Raw genomic sequence first — 11675 nt, 5'->3', positions numbered from 1 at the left:
TAAATATGTACATATTTTTTAATGATTAAAATACCAAATTGATTTAAATAATAACTTAGTGTTTTTTTTTTTTTTTTGAACACTTTATTTTTTTAACTCATCTATTTTATCTATGCTCATCTATGCTCATCTTTATATCTTTTGCTGTCTGGATAACATCAAAATGCCTGATTTAATGCAGCTTTTTAATTTTTCACATATTCTCAAATAGGATTTCTTGCGTGCAGTAGCCTCTCTGGGATAGTTTATTGCTAAACGTCCTTGGATTTAGCGTCCTACATACATGCAGTTGCACAGACAGCCAACAGGGGGCAGCCCATAGTAATTAACGGGGCATCTTCATTTGAAGACCATTACAATCTGTGCTGTCAGCCTCATATTTATCTAAATGACTGGTCTATAACATCATATTTAACACTTTCTTGATAGTTTAGCGTTTTAAATTTTTACCCCTCAGTTGACTTTCCTGTTATGTTCATCAGCATTTAAGCACCTAAAAGTGAGCTATAATTATTTTAAACTTTTATAATGTTATTAATTTTGCGCTCACAGCGTTCCTAAAATACCATAACGCTGTTTCTAATCCTAGAGAAGAAAAGGCAAAGCCTGTTAAAAATAATAATTATAAAATATCCACAACCAAATGTGAGCTTAAAAACTAACTGGAAATGTGCCGAGATGACTTCAGATGTAGTCATAAGATTTTTTAAATTTATTATTTATTTTTGTGGTCGTAGACTGAAACCAACCATCAGCACTTCGGAGTCTGCGCACTCAGACTACTGGCAGGCGTCAGATGATCAAGCGAGAAGCTCTTAAAAAACAACAACATCCGCTTTTGGTTTTCAAAATCAGTGTCTCGATGACCTCATTGTGCAATAGAAATTCAAATTAGTTTCTAGTTCACATTGAACTAGTGTGGCAATGATTACAATATTATTATCATCATCATTAGTAGTAGTGGTAGTATTGTAGTATATATAACATTATTCCATAATATAGGTAATATTTTATTGAACTAATAAAAGTATTAAAAACAAAAAACAAGAATAAGTAGAGTATGATCACATGACCAGAGCAATAAACATTTAAGAATACAGTTCATATTATAAGTTCAAGATATTTAATTATGGAGAATTAAAAAAAAAAAAAAGTGTAAAAAATAAAATAAATGTGAAAATTTATTTTATACAAGATCTGGCCAAACAATAAATGTTTAGAAACATTTAATTTTCTTAATACAAGAGCCCAACATTTCATTACACAAAAAAGTTAGAAATGATTTATTATGGCAAAAACTAAACAGTAAAAGAAACCATATACATAAATGTATGTAAAACATCCTCACAGGACAACACCATCAACATTAAAGCTTTTCATAACTCTGCGAAAAGAATACATTTAAAAATCTAATATATTCAGGTATAAAAATTGCACAAATAAATATGGAGAAAAAAAAGCTCAAAGATTAAAAACATGATGATTATGTGACAATGATCTGTTTGTAACTTTGTAAATAATCAGACATTTGAATCTTTAGTGAACTAATCAAGACTTATTCGTTGGAACCTACATCCTTTTTAGTAACCAGCGTGATCTGACTAGGCAGGATATTGTCAGGTGTTTTGTTTCCGTTTTTATATGGATGATCTTCCTAAAACATTAAAAAAAGTGAATACTGGAAGTATGATGGGGGGTCTTGTTAATCATCCAATATAGGCTGATCGTTGGGGGTGGGGTCTTGCTAATCATCCAATATAGGCTGATAGTTGTTCCAGCAGCTGCTCGGGGTTGACTTAATTTATAATTTGTTGAGTTAAACTCTAAAAAAGTGCAATAATTTTTGCTAATTCTGTTTGGGTGATCATTGTTTAAATGTATAGACTATAGTCAGATATTTGGATAACAGGAATGATCTCTGTGATGATGATGATCATAATCCTTATCCCTCTGAAGCTACTACACCTCTGCACCTCATCCTTTCAGTGGACTGTGTAAAAAGGTCCACTGAGCTCTCTCCTAGATATCTTCATACTTCCACAGGTATGTCATATGGACCGTTCTGCTTTTCATCCTCTTAATAGCTAATCTCACTTCCTCTTTAGTAATCGTTTGCACTTCCTTATTTACTAACTTTCCTCCTTCTGTTATTACCTCTCTCTCTCAGGAGCTCCTCAAACTACTTTATCTTCTCAGTGAGGAATCCAACCTTATAAGAACATTTAACAATGTTAATCTACAAAAGTGACTAAATACTAAAGATAAGATAAGATAAGATAAAAGGTTCCTGGCGTGGACATGTAAGGATTTTTAGTTAAGCCTTTTATTTTCATTTAATAGCATAATATCTAGACCAAAAAAAGAAAAGAAAAAAAAGCTGACTTCACTTTGTACGATTACTACTAAGAAGATTTTATTTTGAAGGCAGGATCATATCATTTCCGATCCTGTTGATCTTTTGTGTACATTGACGCGGTGTGATCGGCATCCGGAGAAAGACAACGGCTCTTGGAAGCTAGAGACGAGAAATCGCTGATCTTTGTATTTGATGTGTACCTGCGGTGCATATTTTAAGGCGCGTTTGTCTAACGATCAGGGCTGATCCCAACAGGCCTCCCCTCGTCGGCTGAGCCGCCTCTCGTCAATATTCGCTAATGGGAGGTCGGCTAACTTGACGATGACGATGATGGTGATGATGCATCAGAGGATTTATCCCGGTGTCTGACTGAGATGGAGCCAGCGGCGCTCGAGTGGAGTCGCTTGCTAGCCAGCTAGCGAGCTAACGGTGCCCTCCGGGATTGAGCGTGTTCCCAAGCAGTCCGCGTTTTATAGCTAAATGGGTGCAGCCGCAGTTTTATCGCGCAGTATTTCCACCTTTGACCCCCACGTTTGATAGCCCGACCATGCCGACCTGCAAATACTGCTAACTTAACCTCCTGGGTTGGGTACACGTGACAGCGTTTATCTCGCTCCAACAATTAGCTGCACCTTCGGCCGTCCTTGGATGCTTCAGTGACGGTAACCGGGTGAGTAACATGAGCTACAGGACTTTTACTACTCAATTACAGGGGTCGGGCTATATTCTGGATGAGGCACACGGCTATTGCGCTTTGCAGGAGCCTCCAGACACCCAGCGTACGAGTTAACGTGTGTTATTGTCTCGTAAAACACTGGAGTGTTAAGTCTTAGCTTCCTATGCTGTGCGTGTCGGTCTATTTTGCAATAGTGCCAATATTTATTAACTAATCTCGTTATGCTAACTCACTCCACCGCTAGCTAGCATGTCATGAAGTACTCGACCGTGTCCTGAGCGGCTGGTCCTTTTATGGTGCTGTCTTTGCAAGGAAAACTGTAAAAGATTGGCCGCTAGCAGACTGTCGCTAAAGAAGAAGGAGCGGGCATATTTAAGAGTAAATCTTCATTATCAATACTGTGACTGCAGCGTCCAGGACGCGTGTGTTACATATAAATTCCGTGAAATAGCCTCAGCCGGTTAGCGGCAGACTCTGCTTGGTTTAGAGTGTGTGTACGGATGTGTGTGTAATAGCTATGAGTAAATTTGGGGATTGGTTCAGACAGTTTGTGTACAGTGAGGATAACGTGATGCAAGTTGCACACATGACTTGTTTCCTGTCTTGTGAAACAAGTCAGTAGGAGAGGCTAACTGCTGCCGTGCGTGTGTCCTTTTGCAGACGGTGTGTATCAGGATGGCACAGCTCTTGGATGGGGCCGGGAAACTGGTCTGGGTTCTCCTCAGATCCGTGCTCCGTTTCACTTTTATGTTCATCAACAACTGTGTAGCCATCCCATCCTACTGCTTGTACCTGATGCTGCTTCAACCCCTGAGAATATGGGACCGCTCCGTTTTCTGGCACATTGAAGGCATCATGTTCAAGTGGTTGCTGGCCATGGTGTCTTCATGGGGTTGGGTTGCAGGTTATACAGGTAAGATGTTTTTTTTTTTCTTTTTTTCCTCTTTTGTCATCCATTGTGTGTGTGTGTGTGTGTGTGTGTGGGGGGGGATGATGGGTTCAGTGGTGACCATCTAATAATGCAGGAGCCTGCTCTAACACCAGTATGAGCTTCAAGTCTTTTCTTCACATAGGCCTGTTTTCTTCCAGGTCCTATGAGGTTACTTAAGAAGTTATTGCTATTGGGAAGATAATTTCAAAGTCTTCAAAAGCTAATAGAAGTATTCTGTTTGCTGTAGGGTAAAGTACACATTTTTAATGCTTAATGCATATAACATCAACCCAAAACCTGTTTGAGAGAAACAAATGCTTATTGCTGTGACTTAGATGTACTTACATGAAAGAGAGCGAGACAAGCATTGGCTAATACCGCCCAGCATCATGACAACTAAATATTGTGTAAACATGTTATTTAACAAACTTGGGGTTTGCTGAATGTCCTACTGTAAAACGTTGTAAAAGTTGATGTTTTGCATTACTGCTGAACCAAACCAAATCAAAAAGGGCATATTTTGCGTTGAAGCTGAACGGCCGTCATTTTCGCTTTGCATTTCATGTTTGATAGTTTTCACTGCTCGGACAGTGGTTGGCGAGCATTTGCAGAAAAATCAGCAAATTCCATGCAAACTACAGGTGAACTTCACAATCTGCTACTGGCCAAAGGAGTCACAGGTTTTCTGTGTGGTATACCACTTTGTGACCAACTTCACCTAGCAATAGCAAACTGGTTGTGGCATACACATTTTTCCATAGTGACCGATGGTTATCGTTGCGTCACTCGCCACGCTCTGGGCCGACATGAACGAGGCTTTAGCATTTGATTTCAAAGCACCTTCAGCAGGCACTTACGACTAGCAGAAGAATGCAATTTTTTCTGTAGCAACAGGTGGTTGCCAACTGGTCTCTTGGCCTGTGTAACTATGTTTTTATAATTTTTTTTTTTTATTTATTTATTTTTTATATTGGGCATGGACTGCAAAATAAAGGGCTGATATCAGCGTTTACAAAAACAGTATGGCCATTTATGATACTGATATATTTGTTTGTTTGTAATATCTTTATTATGATAAATAGCAGAAGCATTTTAAAATCCTTCCACACTAGTTTTATATATATTTATATAGTTTAAAACTGATGCAGCATCACAGGTTGATGTAAGACAGTAAATGGGGTAAATTTAGTAATTTTTCCTCTTTTCTTTTTTTTAAATACCATTTGTTGAAAAAACGAGTCAATAAGGAAGCTATTTGTCTATTCTTGGACATTCCAAGTTGTGGAAACATGTTACCTCTTGCAGCTTCAGGTGAATGGTTAATTGATTAATAAGCTACTAATGTTTTGGCCAAATGATTCAATAAAAATAAACAGCTCGTTCAATTGATGTTTTATTGATCCCACAAGGGAAATAATTGTAAGATGGTGCAAAAACTTTTCTATATACAACAGTTCTTAAAAAAATAAAAATGAAGTTAAGTTTAAGAAGAGTGAAAAGTGTGACTGAGAATGTGCAACAGAGCAAAGAAAGAGAGATTGATTTTAAAAAGCTAAACTTTGCCCTACTTTCAGTAGAGCTTTTTCAAATAATTGTGGTTACTTGCTTTAATAACTGATTCTGTGTAAGTGGTGTTGTATTGAAATGCATTGCTTGCTGTTTATAAGGTTGAATATATTTCTTCTTAATTAAATAAGAATTGTGCATTTGCAGACGGTTCATTTAAAGTAGCCGATTAAATTATAGATTAAGAAAACCTTTTTGTAATGATTTTGTGCTTTTCTTTGTCATTTCTATCAGTAAATGAATTCCATATAGCTTTTGGATTTGTAGTCGGACACAATAGGACATTAAAAAAGCGTCTGGTGCATTCAAAAAATTACAATGCACATTTTTCACCGTTTTTGACATTTTATAGGTTAATTAACTGAGAGCGTAGTTGCCAGATAAATCGGTAATGAAGCTAATTGTTGGTGTGCTCCACAAATGACAGATGGAGACAGAATATCAGACACACTCACCTGACAGACACGAATATCACAGGTCGTCGTTGTTTCCACTCGAATGGCTGGTTGGATATCTTGACGTGACTCAGGCTACAGTCGGGTTCATTTATATGGAGCAAAATGCTTACAAACTGCTAAGTGGTGAACATAGGAAGCAACAAGGCATGCTAATTAATAATTCAAAGCTTTCACTCTATAGAGCACCTGGACTTGCGTTGAGCAAAATGTATTGCAGGCTTTGATCGACAGGATTTGGAGTGAGATATTTGGCCATTAAAGTTTAATTCAGATTTTAAAGGTATGACATACACTGTAATTTGCAATCTGGTACTACTCATACTATGTATAGCTATGTGTACGTACTAGTATTTGTTCTGGATCTTTTAAAGTGATGAAAACCAGATAAAATGGGACATTAGTTACATTAATTAACTAATTAATTACATTGGGGCGATCGTGGCTCAAGAGTTGGGAGTTCGCCTTGTAATCGGAAGGTTGCCGGTTCGAGCCCCGGCTTGGACAGTCTCGGTCGTTGTGTCCTTGGGCAAGACACTTCATCTGTTGCCTACTGGTGGTGGTCAGAGGGCCCGGTGGCGCCAGTGTCCGGCAGCCTCGCCTCTGTCAGTGCGCCCCAGGGTGGCTGTGGCTACATTGTAGCTTTCCATCACCAGTGTGTGAATGTGTGTGTGAATGGGTGGATGACTGGTTGTGTAAAGCGCTTTGGGGTCCTTAGGGACTAGAAAAGCGCTATACAAATACAGGCCATTTGCCATTAATGCTTTGCAATTTCGAAATTTGAAAAATCACTTTAAAGCAGGGGTGTCAAACATAAGGCCCAGGGGCCAGAATCAGCCTGGCAAAGAGCCCACTGAACAGCTCTGGAAGTGTGAAGGAGTGTATAGATTTATGAGCTTTTAATTGTATTTTCGTAAGTTTTACATCTTTTTCTATTAATTATTCATAATATGCCAAATTAAATAAGTATTAGATAAAATAAATGATATGGTTTTTACAGTGGGTCCACAGAAAAAATACATTTTCTTTAAATGAATGAAAACTTTGTATTTAAGAATTGCTGCATTACAAATCACGATGGAGAGAGAAAAAAAATGGCTTACTGAGTCCCCATTCTGATTTCCAGTCAGTTGAAACCTTACCATTATCCAGCAGGGGTTAATTTTTTTCTTCAAACGTGTAGGTATTGCATTTGAATAGGAAGTACATTTCATAACAGAAGACATTGTGTCATTTTGTTCAGTGAAAGCAGGGTGGCATTACCATGGCAACCGAGAGAGTCCTTTTATTTTTAACCCAATCCGGGATCTTTTTGTAACCCTAACCAAGTTTGTTGCAAATACCTAAACTTTACCAACGGATTCTTCACAATAAATAATTAATATTAATACAAATTTTACAAAATGTGTGAAACTCAAATGTGGTTGGACTGGACAGCTCCAGTAGGACTAACTTTGACTCGATTAGATATCAAGAAAAGACCAGCAGTCGGCGTTTGGTTAGTTTGAAATGTTTGCTGGGCAGATGGACATAGGAGCAAGAGATGAGCCAGCTATGATGCAAAATTATTATTATTATTATTATTATTATTATTATTATTCTCAAAGTCTGAGTAATGTTATTGTTATAAAAATTCTGCTAAGTCAAAGATGTGGAGCTACCTGCTACAGTTTTACTTCTGCTTAAAAGCTATGTAAATATACTTGCATAGCTTTTAAGAATCCAAGTTATCATCATGCAGCTCCAATTTGGTCCGAGCGGTATAATTACAATTGAGGATGTTATCATTATGCAGCTCCGACCAAATTTCATTTGTGGCTTTGATGCTCAGACAGTTCTGACATGTGGGGAAAAAAAAAAAAACATAAATGGGAAAAGACAGAAAAAGCATGAGATGAACTGTTCAGCGGGCAGTCCTGGTTGTCCTTTTGTATGTGACAGTCTGAATTTTGTGCTCAAGGGCACTGGGACAAGGTTGAGTCAGTTAGCACTGTTACCTCTCAACACAAAGCGGACCTGCTCAAACCCCGGTTCCCCGCATTGTCTTTGCAATCTTTTAGTGTGGACGATACAGCACTATTTCAGTGCTCTAGTTTTTGTCCAAGGTCACAGATTTCGACATTTATAGTCCATATTTTTCTTTCCGTGTTCAATAAATGTTGTAGTCTGATATCAGACTTGATCTCAATCTTAAATTGCACATTGCTTCTACTCCAATTTCTAAGGGAAGGGCAATCTGATTTTTTTTTTTTTTCCATAAATCTTCCCATAATTTAAATCAACATTAATAGAAAGCCTTGCAAGCAAAAGTGAAAACGGTTCAGCACCTTCATTTGCAGCAGGTTCAGTGGCCAGACTTTACGATGCTGAAAACAAGCGGGTATTGGTTGCTTTAAATGCTCCTGCTGTGGAGTCTAATCATTGCTGTTTGGCTAACAGTTGGACTCCAAATGGGCCTGTGGGTGACTGTGACTGTATTCATGATTGGTCTGCATACCATACTTAACATGATGCTGTGCTGCCCTGTTATGTGGGACTTTTGGCAAACAAATGTGTTGTAAACTTTGCTGTAGATTCATCGTAATAAACACTCTTTTTGCAGTTTTGTGTAATCGGCAGAATCCTAATTGGCATTTAATCTAACAATAAATTGGTCAGATAAGCCATGTTTTAAGAAACTGTGCAAAAACTATTTATGTACTTTTGGAATTATTTTAATTAATTATTTGTTTTTTGTCCAGTCATGCATCCCATCTTATGAATGGTCTTTTTCCAGATTTTAGATGGTATCCATGGTCTGCACCATCATGACCTCACAAAATGTCTTTTCTGGCCATAACTCAAGAATTCATCAGTAATTTATGATGAAATTTCACATAAATGTTTTATTGGATGGAATGAAACGTTGCATTCTGACCGAAGCATTTAAGCACAAGATTATGATTTTATTTATACCAATTAACTGACAGCATACTGTTAAACAAGGAGTCCTCCTAGCTGCTTGTTTTTATCTATGATGTTCCTAAAGACTGATAAGTAAATATCTTGGCGTATGATGGATATTATAAGTTGGAGTCTGTTCAGGCTGTGTTTGCAGTCCAGAAAGTCTACAAATATGTCAGGAAGGGCTCTGACAGATTAATACGCTGCAGTCTTAAAGCTATGCTTTTGGTTAACTATCACACATGACGGATGTTGCATCACCTCCTGTGGAGAAACAGAACAGTGGTGCTTTGTAGATATCGTGGATCATTTTATCAGTAACAAACACTCGCATGAGGATGTTTTGGTGATCACAGGGGCAGCTTATATGAAATTAAATTATAATTCCAGATTTTCTCACAGTTTGAGGGTGCAAGTGAAGGCTGAGGGTTAAAGTAGCTATGTTACTATGAGGTGAATGCACTCTTAATCTCTCTTTATTTTTTAATGTTTTTTTTTTTCTAAACTAGATACTCAACCGAGAGCTGCATTCTTTCCTAATTAATGGACAGTTGTGGGAATTTTGCACCTTTTCTGGTTTGTTGGCTGCTGATTATTGGGGTTGCAATAAAGGATGACATCAGCTTTAAAAATGTGACGACACTTCATGTACTAATACCATGTAAATGTTTGTTTTGTTCTGTTTTACTAGTATTAAGCAAAATTGAATAGATGAGTTTGTCCTGTAAAGAGGTTCATGCACCTCTCAAATGGCTGAAGTCAGGACAGAGAACATCTTTAGTGTGGTTATCAGCAGCTGGGAACATCATCTCACGGATAAGAGCAAAACTCACTCCACAGCATGTCCACTGCAATCATTACTCCATGAACTGAAACATCTGGAAACTCTGAAAGCTTATTATTTTGGATGGGAAAATATAGTCTTTTTGATTTAATTTGAAGCTTTATTTAAACTTACAGACAGAAGCCATTTTTAGTTTCCTATTTGCACATTATTGTTTTTGTTGAAATACTACTGGCACTTTAATTTGTATTACTTAAAGTGAAATAAATAAAAATATTTATTCTGACAGTCCTATTGAGTAATGTTAAAAATACACTGTATTATTTTCAAATTCATGTTTTCTGTGTCATGAATTTAATTTGCTGTGGGACGGGACAACAGGGTGATATTCACAGGTGGGCAGACTTGAGCAGATGAGGTACTGGAGTGTAGAACAGAAGGACTGCCAACAGGACGCTAAGATAAGAGTTATTTAAGTAATTGTTGAGTAATTGACAAACAAAGAAAAATTGGCAGATTACTCAACTACCAAAATAATCTTTAGTTGCAGCTAGAGCTGGGCGATAGAACGATAACGATATGTATCGCGATATAACTTTTACTCGATAGAGAAATTAAGCTATCGCGATAGACCTCGCCGCTCTTGTCCTCAAAAAAAAAAAAAAAGGTCAGCCAATCCAAATTAAGTAGCGCAGAGCCGAACCAATCACAGCCGCAGCGTCACGTCCGCGTGACTTGTTACGTACAGCACAAGTGCCAAGCCGCACGTGTGTTTGTTTGGGAAGCAGCCAGCGGGTAATGGAGCCAGCGGGTAATGGAGGAAATGAGTGTGCCGACTAGAAAAATCAACCGAGCGTGACCGAAGAGAAAACAGATGATGGTTCCAATGCCGGAGAGATTGTCAAACGGAAGAGCCATAGAAGTTCCGTAGTGTGAAGGTATTTCGGCTATTTCAAGTCTGACAAAAAACAGAGTAGCGTGCACTGTAAATTGTGCCGAAAGCAAGTCTGGAAATACAATAAACTGGTGCATGCGTCACACTGTGCGCCACGTTATTGTTTCAGTGAAATGAATTTCTACAATACTGTTAATTCTACTCTCTGCAGTGTTTAAATGCTTACATATACACACAGTTACTGTCCCTCCACACATACGACTCGGTTCTGCTTCTATGCCCCAGCTTTGTTTACTTTTTCCCACCGAGGCTTCTAGACTTCTGATTGGCCAACATTTCTGCACGGTTAGGAATCTAGCGCCACCTGCTGCTTTGGCATGTTCATAGCAGCGTTTTCCTTCATTTCTGCCTTTATGTGTGGACAGGATTATTTTTTAAAACGAAAACGGAAAATCTCCGTTTTCAAAAATACCCGTGTACGTGTGGACGTAGCCTCAGTCTCTAACTGGAAGCGCTAATTCGTCATTCGGCTTTTGTCAGACTAAAGTAACTGTTAAAACTGTTTGAAAAGCTCAGCTATACAACAAGGAGAGATTGAGAATTTCCTTTTAGTTCTCAGTTTATTTGATATTGACAAAAGTTAGTCAGTTTTGTCTGTTCTTCTGTAAAACAAACTAAGATTTATTTTTAGAATTAATATTTTGTTTCTAAGTGGAATTGACAATTTAGTCTGTTTCGTTTGTTCTATTTTGAAACTTAAACGCTTTAGCGGCTGCCTTTTGTGTAGTTTGCAATATTTGCCTTTATTTATCTGAAAAAGTCTCATGTTCCTTAAGTACATCTACCCTGTTGAACTTATTATGGGAAATAAATATTTAAATCAAAACAAGCTGCTGATTATTTCACATTTTACTTGTGAGCAACGGCACATTTAAATCTTACAAATATAGTTATTTGGCTTATATCGTGATAGATATCGTTATCGCCTAAAATGAAAAAAACATATCGTGATATGAAAAAATCTCATATCGCCCAGCTCTAATTGTAAGGTATTCTCACATTTGGACCA

General features: G+C 37.7%; 1 protein-coding gene across 2 annotated transcripts in view; it reads left to right on the top strand.

Moving 5' to 3' along the window:
- Window positions 1–2474: 2474 nt before the first annotated feature.
- lpgat1 (lysophosphatidylglycerol acyltransferase 1) overlaps window positions 2475–11675 on the top strand; it is a 71945-nt gene continuing 62744 nt past the window's right edge. For both annotated transcript variants that reach the window (XR_014906867.1, XM_085371976.1), the window contains exons 1-2: window positions 2475–3026; window positions 3693–3945. Coding sequence is in view for 1 of the 2 variants with exons in the window: in XM_085371976.1 (XP_085228102.1) it covers window positions 3708–3945 (238 nt within the window). In the remaining variant the exon portion in view is untranslated. The remainder of the gene's footprint in view (window positions 3027–3692; window positions 3946–11675) is intronic.

This window comes from Diplotaxodon limnothrissa, linkage group LG15 (assembly GCF_057381915.1).
Source record: "Diplotaxodon limnothrissa isolate DT_005_m linkage group LG15, D_limnothrissa_male_GT1.1, whole genome shotgun sequence".
Classification (NCBI taxonomy): Eukaryota; Metazoa; Chordata; class Actinopteri; order Cichliformes; family Cichlidae; genus Diplotaxodon; species Diplotaxodon limnothrissa.
This window is presented reverse-complemented; position numbering and strand designations above follow the sequence as displayed.